Source organism: Pygoscelis adeliae, unplaced genomic scaffold, assembly GCF_000699105.1.
Source record: "Pygoscelis adeliae isolate BGI_AS28 unplaced genomic scaffold, ASM69910v1 Scaffold1, whole genome shotgun sequence".
Classification (NCBI taxonomy): domain Eukaryota; kingdom Metazoa; phylum Chordata; class Aves; order Sphenisciformes; family Spheniscidae; genus Pygoscelis; species Pygoscelis adeliae.
In genome coordinates, this window is record NW_008824051.1 from 3208205 (window position 1) to 3230249 (window position 22045).

Consider the following 22045-nt stretch of genomic DNA (forward strand, 5'->3'; position numbering starts at 1 on the left):
AACTGGCTATTTCCCTATACCACCTGTCCTGCAGCTTGGGCAGGAGGATACCTGAGGAAGCCCTAAGAGCAATAACTGGTGCTTTGCCCCTCACCAGCCCTGCAGCAAAGAGCCATGGAGTCTATAAGACTGCTTAGAGAAAGCAGGATCACAGATCATAGAATCACAGAATCATAGAATAGTTGGGGTTGGAAGGGACCTCTAAAGGCCGACTAGTCCAACCCTCCTGCCATGGGGCAGGGACATCTTCAACTAGATCAGGTTGCTCAGAGCCCCGTCCAACCTGACCTTGAATGTTTCCAGGGATGGGGCATCCACCACCTCGCTGGGCAACCTATGCCAGTGTTTCACCACCCCCAGCGTAAAAAATTTCTTCCTTATATCTAGTCTAAATCTATCCCCCTTAGTTTAAAGCCATTCCCCCTGGTCCTGCTGCTACAGGCCCTGCTAAAAAGTTTGCCGCCATCTTTTTTATAAGCCCCCTTTAAGTACTGATAGGCTGCAAGAAGGTCTCCCCGAAGCCTTCTCTTCTCCAGGCTGAACAACCCCAACTCTCTCAGCCCGTCTTCACAGGAGAGGTGTTCCATCCCCCTGATCGTTTTCGTGGCCCTCTTCTGGACCCGCTCCAAGGGGCAGAATCCCCTCCCTCGACCTGCTGGCCACGCTGCTTTTGATGCAGCCCAGGATACGACTGGCCGCCTGGGCTGCGAGCGCACATTGCTGGCTCACGTCCAGCTTTTCATCCACCAGTACCCCCAAGTCCTTCTCAGCAGGGCTGCTCTCAATCCCTTCATCCCATGTCACACTGTGAGCAAGCTGTGTTTAAAGCCAGCACAAAATTCACTATGCCCTTCTGTGAAGCCCAAGGGAGGGGGTGCCTGTGTCTCTGGGGCAGGGGGAGGTGTGGGGACTGGAAGGGCAGAGGAAAGCTCTGTGGGGCAGGAGGGATAGGGCATCCCACTGGCCTGCTAGACACAGGCAGAGATTGCACATCCATACCGAAGTTCGGGATAAACATTTTCCAGGTACCACTTGAAGCTGTGGCATTTCAACCTCTTCCGCAGCTCCACTCTGCTCTGGATGCTGTGGGAAGAAATTATCATAGAGATACAATGGAAATCATGAAGGTGAGACCCAACGCACCAAAAAGGGAAGCTGAGAGAAACCCAACAGATATGCACAGATAGCAAATACAAGAGCATCAGCAGCCCTATTTTCTGCTATCTTCTGCGTGAGCTTGAGCGGTCGTTTTGATCTCTGTCTCTTTGGAGATCTCACTTGATAAAATGGCATGATGACATATTGCCATTTTAACAAGGAGCCTGGAGTTTGATGGATGAAAAGGTTCATGGAAAAGTACAGTTATTTAAAAATTATTAGTAAAAAAATGTATGCTATCTACTATACGCAATAAGTATTTATTTAATATATTAGTGTACTAGGAAATTAATATATGCTATTATATGTTACTCTTCATTTACAGGACTACAGGCGGCCTTGATTTCCAAGAGCACCTAACCATGCCTTTAAGTCAGCAGATGTTAATCACACGGTGAAATACTTCTTTCTTTCATTAACCAGGGCAAAATTTCTGCTGAGGGATCATGCTGTATAGTGACATTTTCCAAACTCCAGCTCCTCCCTGGGCCAGCCTCTACCCGTGGAGCTGTTATGAGCTGGCGTTTACAGAGCAGTAGGAAGCCTCCAGTACCTTCCTTTTGCATAGTCTACCTTCTCTACACCCTCCTATATTTAGCGGGATAGAGCTGTTGCTTCAGTCCATGCTAACGGATGGGAAGAGGGTATGAATTCAGTGGAAATAGGTTAGTCACCAGGATTGCAATTTATTTATCTATCTCAGGAATTGAAGAGTAGCTGGAAGGAATTTGGGGTTGGATTTGGAACCTGCTGTGGTCCAAAGGAAACTTTCTAAGGAAAGGAAGAGCATATGAAAATGAGAAATTAACACAAATATGTACAGTCCTCCTGACAGGGAGGCGTTTCTGACGGTTCACAGAATGAATGGCAAACTCCCTGAATACAAAGCACTTGCTCCTTTCCAATAAAGCCTTAGGGGGCCCAAAATTTGATTATTTTCCTGCCCCTCAGCTGCCAGTAAGACCTCTGGACTCTCCCCTGCAAACTCCGCTCTGGGACCAGAAGTACTTTACCTAATGCCAAGGGCAGGACATAGGCAGAGAGGGTTTTCCCCCACCTCGATTCGGTTCACTCACTGGGATAAACTAGCACAGCATATAAACTAGTTGTTTACATGTTTCATTGCTGTGCTTATAGGATCTGCCTACCATTAGCATTTAATTGAGCGTTACTACAGAAACAACACAGGCGGGTTTCCGCAGCAGGGCGACGTCACCGTGAACACTCACTGCAGCATGCAGGGCACAGGCAGCAGAGAAAGACACTTACTTTCCATAAGGTCTTCCCTGGGCTGCGGGACGAGCCGCGTAGTAGTACTGCTTGAATTCGTCCATCCACACCTCCGCGGTGCGCTTGGTGTTTCTGAAGGAGGCAACGAAAGACAGGTGAAACCAAGGAAGCCTCCGAGGTGACATTTTCTAAAATGCATTGACTATTCCATCCTGCTCTCCTCCCATCCTCAACTTGGTATTTGGCTTCGTCCAAACCACCTTTGAGCCAGCCCACCCCTCCCTACTAGAGAAGATACTCCTCTTCCCCATTACTCCAGGGACCAAACAGAAAAGGCAAAAGCTTGGGTGATGAATTCACCATTTCAAACTCAGCTGGATGCTTTGCATCCGTCAGACTCAGAAGTGCAGCTTCTCTTAAATGTTATCTCCCAGGTAGGTGTGCCTGGGGGTTTATTTAGCAGCTGGGATGGAGCTCTGAAAAGTGGTGCAGAATTTGCCAAAGATTGAAGGCAAATATTTCCTTTGCATTAATCCTGTATGGACTCTCCCGCTTTGCACCCCTGAATTTCACTGGGGCAAATCTCAGCACTCAAAACTTAAGAGAAACCACCCCGACTACAATGCTGTAGCATAAATGTCAGTCTTCCACATCAGCCAGTGTCTGCAGAAGGTTTATGAACCTCAGGAAATCTTCTGTTGAATTCAGATGGCTCTAACTCTCCTTGCAAATGGCTTTGTTGCTCCATGCCTATCTGCCTGTCCCTGCCCGGGTCAGGGGAGTCCTCCAAGCTCCTGCTCCAAGGCAGGCCAGTGCCTCCAAGCTATTGCTACCACACCACTAGGCTGCAGGTGCAGGCTCTGGATCCAGCCAAGCCCCATGTGCCCAGAAAAGGAGATAGTCCGCATGTGAAGCCAGCGCAACACCGGAGCCCGAGCTGTCTCTCACACTGAAGTAGAGGCTGTGTGGAAAAAAATCAATATCTGGCAGAAAGGTGGAGATATTTTTTGCTAACGTCTCTGTTTAAACAGAGGTACCACATAGCATCAGGTTGCCAGAAGCTGCTTCTCCTCTCAGTCTATATACTATAACATTAAGTTTAAGGCTGATAGATACCATAAGGTTAATAAAATCCCAGCTCCTAATGCCTACAGATATGTTTCTCCAGACCACTTTTCAGTCCCTTGCTGATTCATGGTGCTTCTTCCTCTCTAAAGGCCGCTGCAATAGTCTAAGTCCTCTTGCTCAAGAGATGCCTAAGTCACAGTGTCTACATCTGTACCTAACCTTTCCCAAAGTGCAGGAGGTTTTTGTCTGGCTTTCTGATCTCATTTGGGGTTATAAGAAACATGGGGATAAATGCTGAGGCTCACACCTAGGCATTGATTCAGACCTCCCCAAAGTCCCCGTGTGCCTGTGCCTGGGGCACAGCCAGAAGAGCCGTACCCACTCAAGCTCCCCTTGCTCCTCCTGCAGGTGATGCAACCCAGACGCTGCTTTTTCACTCAGGTTTGCAGCGACTCCGACAGCGGAGATTTTGCCACATCCCAGCCTCTTCTGTAGGACTCTTATTTCACTACTAAAAGCAAGAGCCCTCCTCGTGACTCTCAAACTTGTGCCCTCCTCCTTGATGCCAGCAACGCCCTGTGCCCCTCACCACCGTCTTTTTGAAGCAAGATGACAAAGTCCCCTTCCTGCCCCACACGCTGCGTGGCTGGAAATTGCATATTAGATATAACTGAGAGATGTAATTTGCACTCCCCCAGTTTGTTGTCTCATGCGAAGCATGGGGAAGCTGCAGAGAGCCCGGGTCAGTGGTAACCCCGCTGCAGGCAGCTGGGTCTTCACAAATACTGTTGTCGGCTCTTTGTAGCACTGGGAAAGCCACACTAAAAGGAATGCCTGGTGTGTAAACACACACAAATGCAGTTTAGCTGAGAAACAACCCTGCATTAAGTATAAGTGTCCCCGGTGTTTTTCTCTGTCATTTACTTAACGGACAGCCTTCAGCCTCATGCTCTAAAAAAAGGAGGAAATCCTTCCTGACTTCACTAGCTGCTCCCATCATCTTTCCCATGCCAATTCCCACTTCTGGACTGCCTCTGTCCTTGCCTGCTGTTTCCAGGATCTTAGCCCATTTCAGCCAGCTGTTTCAGTACCTGATTCAGTCTATGTTCCTGTGTGTGAGGACAGGTCGCCTTCAGCTGGGATGCCCTGGCAGTTCTTTTGGTGTCCCCGCCAGCGAGGTGCAGCCCATTCCTGCCTCCGCTCGAGACAGCACCAGCCCGGAGGCGAAGCCACCCGCTCTGGCACGCTGCTCGGCTCCTTTCTCGGAGGGGCATCGGGAACCAAATTTTCTGGTTCAGCTGAGCCACGCTCAGCCCTCAGCTAAGGTCACTGGGTACTGACAGACATTGCTGCCAGCCTGATTTCAGGTCATTATAAATATGTTCTGATGACCTTAGTGTCCAAACCATTTGCTGTTATGGTAGCTAGTACTCAGGGAGATGCTGGGGCTCTCCCTCCATTTCTGTGCCAATGCAAGGTACCATGTAAGTGTCTGATTTCTGTCACATTCTTGACACTGTAGGGATCCTAAGGGAGAGTCGTACTGACTTGCATTTTCTTCGGCTCAGGAGATTCCTGCCCAGGGATATTTCAAAGATTTCAAAACAAACTTTCCTCCCCGTCTTCTCTGCTCCCCCCTCCCCGAGAGGCAGCACCTTATTCCGTTTCACAAAAAACAAAGCAAGCACAAAACACCTACTTAATGTATGTATTGGCATTTCCCTCTGGAAAGACGTATGGATGTTTCTTCCGGAAGACATGTCCAACACGGCTGCAGGGGATGATTTCCAGGCTCCCTCCACACATCCACACACGGAAAGAGATTTCTACAAGAGAAGCACCTTCATCATTTTGTCTTTCTGTCCTAGAGCAGGCTGGATCCTGGTGTTACCTCTCACTTCATCCTCTGCCACATTAAACTGGGGTAAATCAATTACCAGAGGGGCTTTCCTAGGCACAACTCCCTTAAAAGTGCATTTCAAAGCTTCTTGCGATCTGTTTGAAGTCAGTGCACTTGAAACCTCCCTGTAGTACAGCAGGTGCTATCACAATGGCAAGAGCGAGATGGTAAGTACGTCCCTTTTCATGCAGCCCCGCTTACATTGCAGAATCATCTTGCCAGTTTTGTGCTCCCCTAATTACTTCTGCACTGCCTATTTCAGAGTCACTTCCCTCCAAAAGGCTGTCAAGTTCACCAGGAGAGGCCATGAATTCTGTTTACTAATGACTACAACGGTCATTATCTTTATGAACCCACCATCGATTCTGCAAAGCGAACAGAGCGCTGTGCATCCATCACCTGTCCCAAAATGGATAGGAGCTTACCCTGCCCAGCACGTACTCTGGGCCGTGAGTGCCAACATTGCGGACCAACAAGGCACACACCTTCACACAAGCAAAGTTCAGTGGTGGGAGGGATTATCCCAAAAATCTGGATAAGCTGTCAGTACGGGAAACATCTCCTGGTTGCCCCAAGCCACTCTCTGGCTGGTCCACGGGGCCCTTCTGGAGGAAAACGAGCCTGTTGCACAATTGACACCAGAAGTTACGGGGCTCTTGGCAGGGAGCTGGATGAAATCCTAGCTGGCGAGGTAAGATGGGTGAGCAGAATGGCTGATCTAATGGGTCCATCTGGTCCTAACGCCTGTGAAGCTATGAATCTGCAGCTATATTGTCAGACAGTCATGCTTAGACAGAACCAGCGTGGAAAAGATAGGAAATTAAAAAGAGAAGGCTTCTGCAGTTCTTTGCATCCTATTTTATCATTTTTTGACAGTATAGAGCTACACGTAGCATGTATTTACTCCAAAACTACAAAATCCTTTTCATTTCCCCCCCCCCCCCCAAACTACAGAAATCAGACGGGAGGACACCCACCCGCTTTGCCAGCTCATGCTCCCGGCAGTCCCCTCACATATGCCAGCACAAGGATGACTTGTCCCCAGGTCAGATGCTGGCAAGACAAGCGCCTGTGGCGGGAAGGCCATTTGGGCAGCGTGGACAGGCAGGCACCCCTCCTCTACCAACAGCAGGCACTGCCGGCCTGCAAAGCTGCATCCCTCCAAAAACAACTCACAGCTTCAGGGAGCAAAGGAGAATTGGAGCCCAGACCTCCAAAGCCACCTACTCTCAGGTCTAGGTGGCCACAGAGGTGGGAGCTGGCTTCACGGCGCTCCCGTCCCCGCTCCCAGCACGCCCGTCTGCTCCTGAGCTGATGGAAATGGGAGGCTGGCACAGCCGCAAAGCCCTTTCGCCTTGACACTTGGGTCCAAAATTCAAGGCTTTAGCCCATCCCCAACAGCTGGCCCTGGCAGCAGGGGCCAGCAAAGGCTGGGGTAGGAAAGCACAGCAGGGAGGAGAAGCATTTCTTTCCAGAAATCCCCTCCCCGTCCCTTCACTGCTGTGTTTACAGGCAAGAGCTGCAACAGCAGCTGGAGCCTCACCACTTTCCCCACCACTGGGTATTAACAGGCCAATAAAATGTGCCCTTGTGCCATGTCCTGGTGCTATATTGGGAGCAACCTTAATCACAGATGCAGGGAAGTGAGATTACGGCAGGATGTGGCCGCTCTAAGCTGCTGTGCTCGGTTCCCCTTGCACATGGCTGTTGCTCTCATTTGCCTGTATGTCACAGTGCCGGCCACACTGCCAGCACAGCTGAGTAAATCAGAAGGGTGCCCGAAAAAAGGGGACAATCAGCCGAGCAGCTGTCAACTGCAGCGTGGCTGCTGCGTCGTGCCTTCCCTGCCTCTGGTCCTTCTGCTCAGCCCGGGAGAAGAGCACCGGTTCAGTCCTTGCCTACTCTTAATTTAAAGCCTAATGAAGCGGTGAGCTGAGGTGATCTCTGTGCACTGCAAACTGGAATGAAAACACAGTGCTCGGGAGGCAGGAGATGGTGAGGAGTCTGAGCTCTCTGCCTCAGACGTGTTGCACCCTGCAGACCCTGCTCCAGTCCCAGTGGAGGCAATTAAAGCACAGGTTTCTGCAGGCAGGGACGACCCACGGAGCCATCCGTGGCAACTAACAAACAAGGTCTCCAGACAGGGAGCTGAGAGCTAAATGTCTTGAGAGGAGGTAAACTGAGGCACCAGTGAAGGCATGGCACAGGGCCAGCTCAGAGGAGCCAGGGGAGCAGGAACTGGCAGCGCCCTCCGCCTGGCCTGCAAGGGATGTCTGCAGTGCGGGTGGCCCCTCCGAGCGACCCCCCGGGAGGGATGAGAGCAGGAGGCGTTGGGGCGCACTGAGCTTGGCCCTAGCTTGGCAAAATACTTTCAGTGCTTCTTGCTGGCCTGCAAGTCCTTCTGCCGTTACTCATCAATTCACCTACCAGGGATTAAATAAATTTAAGAAGTAAAACACCCACCATGTCCTCCTAACCCAAACACACTTGCTTTTGTTTTGCCTGAAGTCTCCAGCCCCCTCTAGCTGCCCAGTCAATAACATTAAAGGCAGCAGCGATGCTCCCCAGGACCAGAGTCCTGCATCCCCTCAGGACTAAGCTACCAGAAAAAGCACAGTTCACTGCAAGTGCCCAAAATGAGCAGCCATTCGGTCAGCTCCTGCCCTCTGTCACCTGCCCAAAACTGACCGGGGCCAGCAGGGTCACAGCTGCCCTTGTCTGTGTGCGAAGGAGAGGTGGGACACGCTGCCCTCAGCTGCTGCACCTGCAGGAGACGCAGCTTTGAGCCGGGCACGCTTCTGCTCTCAGGGCGATGGGCAAGATGGGATCTACGCTGCTGCTATGCAGACCTGCACTGTTTTGTTGCAGCGTTAACCTGCCTGGCTCCTTCCTCACCCTTTCACACCGATGCCCTGAGGCAGCATTACACCCTGCAGCACAGCCAGCGCATGTTTGGTCGGGACCAGCCTCCTGGGGCATAGCACCAGGAAGGAAAACATGGCGCTCCGTAGGATAGGCCATAACCACGCGTAAGGAGCGCGCCTGCCGTTGCAGGGCATCGGACAAGCCGCCGGGATGGAGCTTCCCCAGAGGGCAGGCTGCCCCATCACTGTTCATCTCCCAGGAGCAGCTCGTTCTGGCTGCTGTCAGAGATGAGTGATGAGCAGAAACGGACAGCGGGTCAGGCACAGGGTGGCAGTCCCTCTCCTCCTGTCTAGTTCCCTTCTTGAATGCTTTGTCTGGGCCATTGATCCAGTGGGGGAGGTGGGAGGGCTGCTGCTCCCTCCTAGGTTTCCTCAGAGCCACCCCACTCAGAAGAGCAGATGCTTTGGGTCAGACTGGTAGCAAGACACCCACCCACAGAGAGAAAGCACGAGGGCGAGAGATCCTGCTGCATAACAAGATATAAATAAATAAAATATGCTAGAGGAAAAAGGCATGTGAAGAAAACAACAGTGCTAGGCAGCGGATGGGTTACTGCAAGGCGACAGCATCTGTTCCCTTGGATGACCGACAGCATTGCTGTATGTGTTAAGACACAAGATCCTTCCTTCCTTGCTAGCCATACTCCCCAGAGGTGTGAGCTATCAAAGCCAGGTTCTGATGTGTCTCCCTGACATCGAGTGCCTCCCCCTTCTTTCACAGATACAGTCTATTGCTCTGATCTGCAGCATCGCTACGGCTTCAAAGAGAACAGTCCAGCCTGATCCAGCTCCGCTTGACATGGGGGACAAGGGACAGGCTGCTACCTCTTTCATGTGCCCTCTCAGGTTTGCATGCAGGAGATTCCTTAAAGCCCATCTTGCCCCGTGATAATGGGCAGAGGTGACTGAATTTAGGTCAGCTCTTAACCTTTTTTTTTTTGTACAAGAAAAATGATAGTGTCAAGGAGAGCCTGGCAGCACTCAGCCATCTAGCGATACAGGAATGGATAAGCAGCCATGTTACTTTGCCACCTGCTTGCAGGATGCCGATGGAGCTACTGTTTCAGGCACTCTGCAAATTCAGGGAGACACTGATGCCTTAGTTCATAGGTTTGAAATGCTGTCGTCAGACAGTGGAATAAGACATGCCTTTGCTTTATTAATGAGAAAATAAGATCAGGAAGGAATAGGAGGGTGCGTGCGGTGTTCTCTCATCTGTTGGTAACACCAAAGCTGAAAACTCTGTGGTTTAGGGTATTTACCTATAGAAAATCAAAACAGCATGGAAGGCAGGGAGTCCCAAGTACCAACCAAGTGTTGGATCCCTTACCCACCTGAGACCGTAACCTATGAATGTAAGTGAGGGAAACCATGCAGAGCATTCCAAGTGAAATCCAAAATGACCTTGCATCCATCTGGCATGACTCAGGAAGAGAAGCCAACACAGCAAGACGTAGGAGGAAGAGGAGTAACTCACCGAAGTTCTCCCCACCCCAGATGTCCATGGCACTGTCGTACTTCCCCAGGTGGTTGAACCAGGCTTTTTCAATCACGAATAGCCCCCCGGCAATGATGGGAGTCCTACAGAATGGGTAAGGGAAGAGGGGACACACGCTCAAACACTGCTGCAGCACCTGGATGCACAGAAGCAGCCCTTCCCTTTGCCTCCTCTTCCATCGTCAGGACATTACCTATGTATCTCCTTCTCACCAAACAAGGACAACACACCTCAAAAAGCATCTGAGCCTTTCTTTCAGCCGCCTTGGTATTTTGCTGTCAATCATAAATTGCCTGGAACTTAATGACTGGCTAATGCACCCATCAGCACAACTCCTACAAGCTCAAAGTTCACAGCCCTGATTGTAGGCTTCAGCATCAAAAATGCATTTAGTGCTCAGGGGGTTATTCACTCAGACGGGCTTTTTGCCTGGAGCCAGCCTATTAAGAGCACCATTCCACTGGGGAGGGGAAGGCAGAGCCAATTCAGAAGGTCTTTTTAAAAGCCATCACTAGCTGTGTGATCTTTATTTCAAAACAGGGCTATTTTTCATCCCTTGGATTAGCTAAGAAAACTGCACAGAGAAGGTCCATGGAGGAGGGGAGGGCAGACCCAGAAGATAGCTCGAGGAGACTCGCTGTTTACTGGCACAAGTCCAGTCTCCTTTCAGTTGCAGATAGCGTGGATGCCTGAGCGTAGGCTCGGGAGGAGCTGGGGTCACTGCTGTGCCCAGGGGAGTCTCCACAGTGCCATGTGTGGCAGGACAACCAGGAACACGAGGCAAGCCTTCGGGAAGCCAGCGAGAGCTCCTGTTAACAATAGCATCCTAAGGAGCAGCAGTGCTTTGCTCCCCTGCGAGCCTTCTGGGGCCCTGAGCTTCCTCCAACACCTGGTCTCCTCCATGCTGCACACCCCAGCACTTCACGGCTGGGGGTGAAGACACCAGCACTTGGCTTGCTGCCAGGAGAGATTTTCAGCAGAATGAGGAACTCCCTCCATCCCACGGCATGAGGACAGATGGCATCTCTCCTGTTCAGTTTTGCTCTCTTCTCCTGCTCATCCTGAATTTCTGAGGAGCCTTCAGCAAGGTCCAGAAGAGCAGTGCTGATCTGGAAAGGCTGGACTAGACACCACATTTTATCAAGTGGGCTGAGACCACTGCTTTATTTTTGAGTGATAGCTGAGCTGAGAGAAGCAGGAGTCTAGAGCACTGGGCTTTTTCCCTAACCATATTCAGCCTCCTTAGCACTACCAAAACACAAATAACCATAAATATACGCCTTCCACCTTTGCAGCACCCTCAGGCTTCAATGTTGGGAGGTGAAGCTGTACTGCAAAACCCAGCTAGCCAGGAGCTCGCTATAGGTATTAGAAGTTCAGAGCTGTCCTGGAAGGAATATCACACTGCTATGGCACATGGTGACACACATGAGGTCAGATGAGACGTCTGTCCTGCCCCGTGTTCCTCAGGTGCCTCCTTCCCCATCTTGACTTACTTAATGGGTTCGGTGGGATCAAGTCGTTTGGCTTTCTGCTCTGGAGAAAGCTGCTCCCATTTGAAATGCAGACTCCAGTCAAAACCTAAAACCAAAGTAGAGAAGTACCATGGGAAAATTAGAAATGGGTATGGATTAGGAGGCAATGCAGGCTGCAGAAGCAACGTTTGATGGAGTATTTTCCCCACTTTCAAATGACTCAAGCCATGAAGATGCGGCTCTTGGGAGAAGAGTCCAATGACTAATATATTTTACTACTGCATATGAACAGGAAACAATGCATTGCATTACAATTGCAAAGTCAAGCACTCCAAAGGCAGGAAAAGTCAGAATTAAAGCTGCTGCTGAAACCTTACTTTTTCCCCCTGTGCACACAGATACACGGTCTGATGGATATTGCGTGCTACAAATAGCACAGGCATACTAATAAGCACTACAGTCGCATCCTCCATTTGTTGCCTAGACATCCCCCATCTCCTCTTGTCGGCAGCCTGGCTTTCAGTGCTGCCAAGGGTGGCTTTGATATGACCCTTCTTTCCTGCTTGACCGCCTTATCCACTGTAGCAAACACCATTCCTCACGCCACGCTTACTTGTCTCTAAAATAGCCTGAAAACAGCCAGTGGGGAGCACTGAACAGTCCTAATGCCCTTTTTGCAAGATAGCAGGAGCCAGCAGTGTGGTGCAGAGCCACCAGCTCCTCGGGCCAGTGCATTCTCACACCACAGGATGGATGCCCACGGGGCATGCACGCGGCTTGGACTCACCTCCTCTGAGGTCTGAGGAAGCCGCCACATAGGCAAAAGTGTCCAAGTTGATGATGTCAATAATGGGGCTGACCACTCGGGTGGGATCCTGGAAAGCAGAAGCGAAACGACCCATGACTTCAGATCACACTGCTCGAACTGGTCAAGGGACGCTCTAAACTCCTGGAGACACCAGGTGGCTGGAAGTCTTGGTGTCATTCAGGTTTGGCAGGAACAAACGCCCATCACTGCCTCCTCCTCCTCCTCAGCCATCACATCAGTTCAACCAAGGAATTAATGGCAGCAGCACCAAGCAGCAGAGGTATTGCTGGGAGCCAGGGGCACGCCAGCAGGAGAGGCTGGGAAGGCAGGCAGCGTCTCTCCTGGGAAGAGGACTGCGTGCTGCTGCGCCGCTGAGCTAGCATTTCTCACCGGCTTTGGCTTCACCTGCAGTCTCGGCAGGCTGTGCGTGTACTCAGCGCCGAACTCGGCTGGATGCAAAGCTCCATCTGCCTTTTGCAAATTCACCAACGTGTTCCCCTTTCACCTCCCTTAAATACTTTTACTGGATTTCAGAAGTCAGGCAACAAACAGGCAGTTGAAACGACAGAGGAAAACCACAGGCAGTCAAGCAGCTTAAATACAGGCATTTTTTAAATGTACAAACTATGGGGATACAGTTAGAGTTTTGCCAAAGGTGTGAAAGTGTTAAAAAAAAGACCCGAATTATTTTAAATAGTCGGTGGTGATTTAATTAACGTCTTGTTATGGGCAAAGACATTATACAAACAGTTATGAACAAAAATATCTACAGGAGGAAGAGACCCTGACAGCTTTGACTGGTCTCTTATCTCCCTTTTTCTTTTCAAAAATCCCAAACTCCAATTATAGCTCAAACTTCAAACTTTTACCCTCGCCAGATCAAATTGTTTTTCACAGCCATGCAAAGGAAAGCAGCTGAGCACACACAGGCTTGCTCTCTTGCTCAGAAAAAACTTTGTTTTAGAAATTAGTCCTAAGAAAGAAGTATTCAAATGCAGCTGTAGAAGAAGCAACCAAAGGCCGTGAGCTGTGAGCTGGACTTGAGCTTACGTTTTCCAAATGAGCACGACAAATACTTGGTATTTCCATAACAACGTCAGGTCAGAAGTCTTAACATGGCTTTCTGTGAGTCAAGCAACCCACTGAAAGGGCAAGGTCTGCTGCACCTACGTACTACATGGAGAAACTCAAGTCCCGCCCAAGTGCGATGAGCCTTTCAAACCCATTGTAACTGCCGCAGCTCAGTATACCCAAGCATCCTTTAGTTGCCTGCGGGTAGGGGAAAGGTTTTAAGCAAAGCATCTGCTTTGCGTGCCAAACACTGCAGGGAAAGGATCATATCTAGTCATTTAAAACTTGCCCCTCAAGCATCGTACTGGTGAGCACTTCTAACTAGCCCATGCTCTTCCCCAGTTTCAATTCCACACCTATACTCATTGCACAGCACAACTTCTTGCAAGAAAATCCCCTCTGCCTCTTTGCTGAGTGCATTACTGCAGAGTGCTAGCAGCTTTCAGCAGTGCAACCTTCTCCCTGCCTCACTTTCCCTGCCATGTCATGGGGACATTTATGTTTACTCAGCTTTCATGAAGGTCTCTCTGACCCTCAATAGAAAAGCACAGCGTGCTCAAGAGCACAGCGCTGTTGCTATGATTTATTTTGGGTTGAGCACCAGTTCTTATTATAGGCAGCCTCACCTTTCTGGTTTTTTGATACCCTCCCATGCTGGGGCACGTTAATATTAACAACACCCAAATCTTCAATCCTCTTTCACAGGAAATTCTCAAAAATCTCAGAACGCATTTCTCCAATACACTTCTCAAACAAACCAAATTATGGAACTAAATCGACAGGAAAAAACTCTGAAAATGGTCCTGAAGATAATGGATACGTTTCAACCTTGGAAAAGGACCTTGATTCCAGCTTATCTCCCAACCTCTACATCATGACCTTGTAATAGACAACAAAATAGGCCACAGTTGCTCCTCTGGCCCCACAGCAGCATCAGGCAAAGTGAGAGGGCCAGGCTGCCCCTCACCTGCCTCCCCTTGCCCCAGGAGAGCACCAAACCGGGGGGGATGCTTGAGCTGGAAGTGGGGGGGTCACCATACACTGGTTCATCCCAGTGCCATTTGCAAATTCAGTTTTGGGGCGAGCTCATTGAGTCATGCTGTAAAAACACCTTGGGCTGGATAAGTACATTTTTAGAAAAGTTACTCAGTTGAAATGCACCGTTAATGGCTTTAGAGATATTTGTTCCATAAGTAAAAACAAGAGCCATGTGCCCAGTGCTCAGTCATACGCTCACAAACATGCTGGTGCAAAACAACCGCTGTTGCTGCCACTCCGTCTGGAACACGCACCCTCCCGGGCACAGGTCCAAGACCCCCCGGACCCCCTCTCTTCCCCCCACACCCCTTCACTTGCTCTTCGACTTTCTAGTCCCGCTTGTTTCCAAACCCACATGCCGGGCACGCGCTGCCCACACCCGAAAGGGAGCGTGGGCCTGGGGGAGGATGCCATCGGCTGCCAGAAAAGCTCAACGTGGGGCTCAAGGGGCACCTTCATGCAGGTGCATGGCAGCACACATGGGCTCTGGCATTTCCCACCACAAAAAGCTGCAGGAATAGCCAAGAAAAAAAAAGAAAAAGAGAAGCGTCGTGCAGGGTGGCTGGTGGTGGTGAAAGCACCGGGTGTCCTTCGAGGCACTCACCGCTCCTTTGCTTGAAACTTAAATCACATTAGCTCAAAGCAGACTGTTCCTAGGAGTAACACGGTAAGAAAATGCTCTTTCTAGGCAGCTAATCCTCACCGCAGCAGTCGGACAGGGAAGCCGGCTCTTTAGCGCAGCCTGAAGGTGGCAGCAGTAACATTTCATACACTTCACTGATCAATATTTTAACCCTGATGGAAAGGATGGGTATGGTGGGCCTGTGAAGAAGGAAACCGAGGACCCGCTGCCTTCATCCTGCAGCTTTTGCGAGCAGTTAGAAAACAAGCAAGTGGGACCCCACTTGCTTTGCAAGTCCATCAACACTCTTCATAGTAGGTCTCCCTTGCTGCCTTCAGCTGGGCTGCAAGACACCGGGCAGAAGTGCTGCGTGACCAGCAGCACAAGCTTACCAACTGCCTTACTTCCAGCCAGAGAAAGATTTAAGCCAGAAGAGCAAATAAAAAGAAGTTCACAGAGGTGACGTTTGTGTGTGATGCTATATTCCGACCATGATGCAGTGAAACTCCTATGGCGATGCTGCATGTGGCATCCACATTCACCTACCCCACAGGCGCCGAATGTGGGGCACAGTCCTGGAGCCGCGCGGGAAGGCAGCTCTGCCTGCCCCCTTCCTGCTGCCACCGCTGCCCTTCTCCTCCCAAAACACATCAAAAGCTCTGCCTGGGAAAGAGGCAATTGCTCTGGATATTCCTCAGCTAAATACAGCAGGGCTTCAGCAGAGAACGAGGAACGCCTGCCTTAAAAGAGCTCAGAGGAACAACCAATGCAGTAAAGTTTAGTGGTGAATCCCACCCCGGGGCAGGTCAGCTACGAGGCTCGAGTTGGGTATCATAGCACGTGTTCTTGTAATTCCATCGGAGCTGCAATCGATAATATGAAAAGGCTATTTTCATTATATTATCATTTATCAGCAGCACTGTGGCCCAGCCTGCAAACCGAGGTTGGGACCTCTCCAGCACTGGCTGTGCTACGAGTGCCAGCAGCACCGACTGCCCTCACGCACCACGGAGGGACCTGACCTGGTGCTGTGCCCCCCTTCCCCCGTCCCATCGCTGCTGCACAGAGGGGATGCATAGCCCAGCCAGCACAGCTGTCACGTATGGAGGTGTGAAAAGCAGGACGCCTTGGATGAGGGGCACCGTGAACACCAGCAGAGCAGGTTTCTCCATAACCCACCACCTTGGTTTTCCCTTGCTCCTGAGCTGCCCTTATTTCAACATAATTAGGTAGTTTTAAAATTGCCGAGTAATAAATACTAGCAATCAGGAGCCAGAGGTGTAGCAAGGGTGGAGGAATGAGGCACAGCGAAGGGAAAGGACCGTGCGTGTGCACTGGAGCTGAAGGCTTCATCCCCTGCACCGTGCCAGCAGGTCACCAGCACAGAGCTCCCTCTGACTCAAGTGACAAGGCGCCGGGAGTCTCCATGCGCATGTCTGGCGAGAGAGTTGCCGCTGGCAAAAGGCGAATGTCATTGTCTGCTCCGAAATCAGCAGAATTTAAATCCTATTAAATCAATTTATTAGCACTTAATTTGCATGAAATTAAATTCGGCCCCTATTCAAGGAGCCGTCACTCCCTTAAATCATTGGCACTGAGCATTTTACATGAGCCTAATTAAAAACTCTGCTGGAGCAGTGCCCATGTATTCCCCTTTCACCACTCAACCTGTGCTTGCTGGTTAGAGCCCCACTGCCCTGGGAGGTACCTTGTCCCACCCACCCACACGCTCTCCCAGCCACAGAGACAACCCCACCTGGCTGCTGGGTGGAGGAAGACCAGCAAAGGCCACTTTGCACCCCAAAAGCTCATCGCTTTCTTACTCGGATGCTTGCATGCAGTTGGTTATGGTTGGGTGGTCATGCCCATTGAGAGGGAAGCGGAGGTGGACATCAGCGATGCATCCCCTGAGGGTGGCCCTGATCTCTCAGGAGCACTCACCTCTTTGATCCTCTGCAGCAGAGGGAGTAGCCAGTCCTTATTCACCTCACAGTGACTGTCGAGGAAGGTCAGGACTCCCGCTTGTGCCACATCTGCCCCTCGGATTCGGGACCGGATCAGACCTGTTCAGGGACACACCCGGTCAGCTGCCGCCCAGAAGGCTGGGCAATGTCCCGCGGCTCCTCCAGCACGGTCTCCTGCACTCACGCATCTCCTGGGTTTTGACCCATCTAAATCCCATTCAGATAAAACATGGCTCGGGTTCATTGCCTCCTTCCTGGCGTTGCAAGGCGTGCCAACCATTTCCCAAAGTCACCAAAGCAAATAAATGGATCCACCAAGATTAACGATTTATGGCATTTATGCCAATCCTTAATTTGCACAATTATTTCTGCTGTCACCTTCTGGGGAAAAATATGACTCAAAATGCCCCTGCAGGTAATAAATCTAACATAGATGTAGGGCCAGGGGAGTCGAGGGTGGGATCACCTCGTGCCAGAATTAGGCTTTTCTTAGACTGCTGACTTTTCCCTGCTGTGCCCCTTTCCGTGTCCCAGTGACCCCCAGATCTCTCTCCCACCCTGGAGGCACTGCTGATCTGCAGCTCAATGGGAACACATTTTCCACCAAGGAAAGAGGGTTGGCTCTCAAGGTGCTAAGAGCCCGCTTGGCTCATCAGGGCCCTGACAGTGAATTTAGAGTCCTTCAGAGCTGGAGCTGGATTGCTGCATGCATTTGTGAGAGAGAAAAATGAGCAAAGAGGGAGGTCATGGAAAACAGCTGCACACATGGATTTCACACTAGACTCTTTGGCAAGATCACTGCTCTTAAAGATGCTCTGTTCCTATTTATACAGGAGTCAACCGGCTTTCCGACACTGCTCCTGCCTGCGGCCAATGCTCAAGTGAACTGCAACGTAAGAAAGGAGATGGTCCGTTGGCAAAAAAGAGGACACGCGGGTTGCTCAAGGGGAGCAGAGCTTCTTGATGAAGGAGAAACAGTGGTAATATGAGGAGAGAGAGGTTCAGATAAAGAGAGACAGAAGGGTTTCAGGGAGCAGCCACACATCAGGTCCATGCAGAAGGAGGTCACTGACTTTCATATTAAAATTCCCTAGAGGAAAGGGGTCAAGGAACAGCCTCCAAGCATGAGGGAGAGGGACAGGAGAACAAAGCCTGGAGCAATCCAGCATTTGCCAAGGTCACCTCCTGCAATGCAGGTTGTCCCTGTATCTCCCTCCACAACTTCTAAGATCTTGTGGGTAGGCATGGTCTGCTGTACCCACCCCAGCCCTCCCCAAATCCTGGCAGGTCCTGAGGGATACAGCTTCAGTGATGTATTAAGTGAGGTAAGCCCTCCAGGCTGGGTTCCCAAATCCTGACTGCTTTATAGAGCACCAATACCTGCAGGTCCATCCAGTGCTGGGGGCAAGCACATATGTACCCCCATAACACAGGAGAGAAAGGTGAGAAGGAGGTGCAGGTCTATGGAGACCTCCCCTACCCTCCGGCCAAAGCAGGTATGTCTCTTAGATCCATGGGGGGGTGATGCCACCCTGACACCAGACCTACAGAGCTGAAACCTTCTGCAGAAAGAACCCACGGACAAACCCTCTCTGCTCCTCAGTCTCCCTAACCCAACACACACCTGGACTTACATCTTTGATTTTCAACATGAAAAAACTTCTTTGTTTTTTGTTTTCCTAATACTGCAAAGCAGGACTTGAAAACACCCATTCAGACTATGGGGAGCTGGAAAATGTCTCAAAAGGTTGCCAGCAGCAGCCCAGTAGGACATACGTTCAGCCTCTATATAGCCCTTCTTAATCTTTCAAATATCATTAATTATTTAAAAAAAAAAAAAAAGCCCACAGAAGCAGCAGGAGCAGATCTCCTCTCTTTCATTAGAGCAAACATCTTTAAAAATAAGACCCGGGGCTTTGTTTTGCCTGTTCCAATTTTCTGGCTAATAAGCTACAGCTGAGCCTCATTGGATATCTTAATAGTCCCATCTTTTTTGGTGAGAGAGGGGGGGATCCGTTTCAAATCCCAGCCCTTTATCACATCTCCTTTTATCCGGACCCCCAGTCCTCAGGAGCTGCTGAACTCCCTTGTCGCCCACTCCACTGAGGTCCCCCCCGGCTCCATCACTCTCACGCCTCCCGAAATCTGGGTTTCCCACCTGGGTCGTGGGCAGGCAGCTCTTACCTTCTCGCTGTCCGTTCCGCAAGCACTTCACCTTGGGGAGCTTGCCCAACAAGCGGCAGTCGTCAGCTTGGGAAACAGAAAGGGAGGACATGTCACCCTCAGCCCTCATGGTGGCTCTGGCAGCAGAAATGGTCCTAGGGGAGATTGGGTGCAGGGAGAGGACCCCGTCCTGGACTGGCTGATGGCTTGTTAGGGTGATGTGTTGTGCACCGCTGGGGCACAACAGTCTTACCCCTCAGCTCATGCAGCGTAAATCAGGACTGGCAGAGCAGCAGTTTTCATAAAACTAGTGTAAACCCAGCAGATTTACACCAAGAACAGCTGTATTATGCTGTAAAGTCAGTGTAGAAGAGCCATGGTTGGAGTCAGAGTTGGAGTTTTTGCACATTAATGCAAATGACTATTTTTGGTAGCTGCAAAGCAACACATAAGCTGTTTGATGCATGTCTGTGTGGTGGGGCAGGAGCCTCCTGAGATGGCCTGTGAGCCCTGAGCGAGGAGAAAGGGATGGTCAAAGAGAGCCCCATGGAGCATCCGAGGGCTCCTCACGCCCGGGGCAGCAGCTCCATGGGGCAGAGAGGCCCCACAGCCACCCACACCCAAGCTAGGGAGGTCCTGCAATCCCACATGCAGTTGCTGCCATTGCTCTTGCCCCGGTGCTGCCTGCAGCCCCAGCATCCCTCCTCACCTGGATTTCTCCCAGCAAGAGCCGGATCTGCAGGCAGGTACGCCCATCACAGCCCCCTCTACCTCCACACACCCACACCGTGACCTCCGCAACCCTTTCGTGCCTCTCACCACTTCTCTGCCTCTTCTTCCTCGGCACTATAAAAACACACGCATGCGCCCCATCCCCGCCATCCACACCCTGCGTCCACACGCACCTCTGAGTGCTTTCATCCCCTCCAGCAATCTTTGTTGACAAGATACATCACTGTACTGGTATCCCTAACAACTCAGGTACAGAGCTGCGTTGCCCTGTGCACACCAGGGGAGCAGAAGTGGCAGGGGTTGGCTACGGACCTACGATGGAAATTTACTGGGAAGAGCAGGAACCCACGTGCGGAACAACTGCATCCCAGCAAATAAAAGGTCAACGGACAGACAGAGGTGAGAAATGAGACACAACTAGGCATGAGGTAAAAGCACCAATTGCTTGGGGTGGGTTGCCGGGAAAAAACTGACCGTGTGTGTATAGCGTATTATGCAAATGCATGTATTTCATGTAAATGCATGCAGACTAGATGCCAGCAGGCTCAGACTATCACAAGAAAGGAGATGTAAGACAGCTGAGAAGCACTGATTTTGAGTAGCCGAGGGGCTGCTCTAAGTTACACGGGAAACAGGCTCCCCCCTGGTGCCCTGGGATGAGTTTAAACCCAGCCCTGCTCTTTCTCCCCGGCTCATGCCATCGGGTGTGCTGCAAGAGGGGAGCTGCATTTCTACAAACCTTTCTCCTTTCAAGAAGGCAAGTGCTTTATCTATTTAGCCAAATAATCGGCATTTACTTTCTCCACCCTTCAAAAAGCTTGCTCTGCTGTACGCCAGGGCAGCTCGAGTCCTTGCGCCTGCTCCTTTTCTCCATCGCTCTGCCGGTCCCCAGGCTTGCCTAGCCTGGCCCCCCATGCACTGGAGTCGCTCCAAAGCTCACCATAATCACTGCAACCCCTTCCCCTGGCTTCAGCGACTCCCCAGGGAGGTGTCGATGCCGAGAAGTGGGTCTCGTATGAAATCTGTCCCTAATGCTCTCTAAGGCAGTGCCTATTTATAACATCCAAAGGCAAAGCATAGATCCTTTTTTTTTTTTTAAACCTCTCTGGCTTTGTTTTCACGTTTCCTAGTAAATGGCTACATTTTGCAGCACCTTGAAACGTAAGTGCCACGGCCCTCTCAGCTTAGGTGTATTTTATCATCCTTTTCATGCCTGAGACAGTTTTTTTGAGCACTTACTCCCAGCACCTGGATCTTCCACTGGACCTTGCCCATCTCACCGGGCAAGGTCTTTAGCTGGGGTAGCTCCCTGGGAGCCCCTGGGGCTTCAGCTACCATCTTTTGCTGGAGATCGGATGTATTGATTTCACTTGAGTCACACTATTAACCGGGAGAAAATGGCAGGAGGATGTGGGCTGTCTGTGGCGTACAGCGTTATTTATGGTGCATCTCAGAAATGGGCAGCTCATGTGGGAAATCCTCTTTACATGAGTGAAAAAAAAAAATCAGTCAAGAGTTGCTGGCCACCTACATAAACGTACGCAGAACATATGCATACATCAGGAGGGTCAGACTACCATTATCCTGTGCAATTCCAGTGGTGTCAACCCAGAATTGCTCCTGGCTGCAGCTGAAAGCCAGATTAAACACACCACGGCTGTGGCAGGATACAACCGGGTAAGGATTGGATTCATGTCTACTGGGCGTAAAAATGATTAGCCATGCGCTTTTCTTGTATTATTTTCATGAGAAGAGGTTTGATCATTTGGAATTTGAATTCTCCACGCAGCGATGCAAACCTGGCACAGCAGGGTTTGCTCTCCACACATACAGAGCTTTAAATTTCCTTCCACTTTGACAAACTCTTCCCCCCTCCCTGCGTAAATCCCAGTCTCTCACAGTCTCTTTCGGTTTGGCCTCTCGCTTTTAACATAGAAAGGGTCACTTACGATCGTCACTGAAGTCATCCACTAGTATGATTTCATGGACGAGGTGCACTGGAGTGCGGTTCAGAAAGATAAAGAATGGCTAAAGAATGAAGAGAGAAAATCCATGACAGTGCTTGACCAACTCAACAACCCAGCAAACGGGGTGGGAAAGCCTAGGAATCGATCCCTGCCAAAGCACAGAAGACCAGGCTTGGATTTCCAGAAAGGATATATTAGATAAGACCCAGAAACAACCCCCCCCCCACGCCCCAGTAACCTACAGTGCCCGGCTATCAGCTCCCTGTAGCCTGATCTAAGAGCCGAGCGCACGGTATTCCTGGGAAATAGCTGAGATTCACCCTTACTACCCTTGTGAGCAAAAGCAGAGCACCACGTAAAGCCAGGAGAAACAGGCTTTTCGGCAACATGCGTATCGCACCATGTTTCCTAACAGGGCTTACAGCAA

At 50.6% G+C, this 22045-nt stretch overlaps 1 protein-coding gene across 1 annotated transcript in view; it reads right to left on the reverse strand.

Moving 5' to 3' along the window:
* Nucleotides 1–22045, reverse strand: part of GALNT14 (polypeptide N-acetylgalactosaminyltransferase 14) — a 114466-nt gene that overhangs the window by 9862 nt on the left and 82559 nt on the right. Inside the window, exons 4-12 of the mRNA XM_009333688.1 lie at nucleotides 21601–21668; nucleotides 18941–19006; nucleotides 16734–16855; nucleotides 12041–12128; nucleotides 11275–11359; nucleotides 9758–9861; nucleotides 5156–5282; nucleotides 2428–2520; nucleotides 1000–1083 (exon numbers count right to left, since the gene is read on the reverse strand). Of these exons, the coding sequence (XP_009331963.1) occupies nucleotides 1000–1083; nucleotides 2428–2520; nucleotides 5156–5282; nucleotides 9758–9861; nucleotides 11275–11359; nucleotides 12041–12128; nucleotides 16734–16855; nucleotides 18941–19006; nucleotides 21601–21668 (837 nt within the window). The remainder of the gene's footprint in view (nucleotides 1–999; nucleotides 1084–2427; nucleotides 2521–5155; nucleotides 5283–9757; nucleotides 9862–11274; nucleotides 11360–12040; nucleotides 12129–16733; nucleotides 16856–18940; nucleotides 19007–21600; nucleotides 21669–22045) is intronic.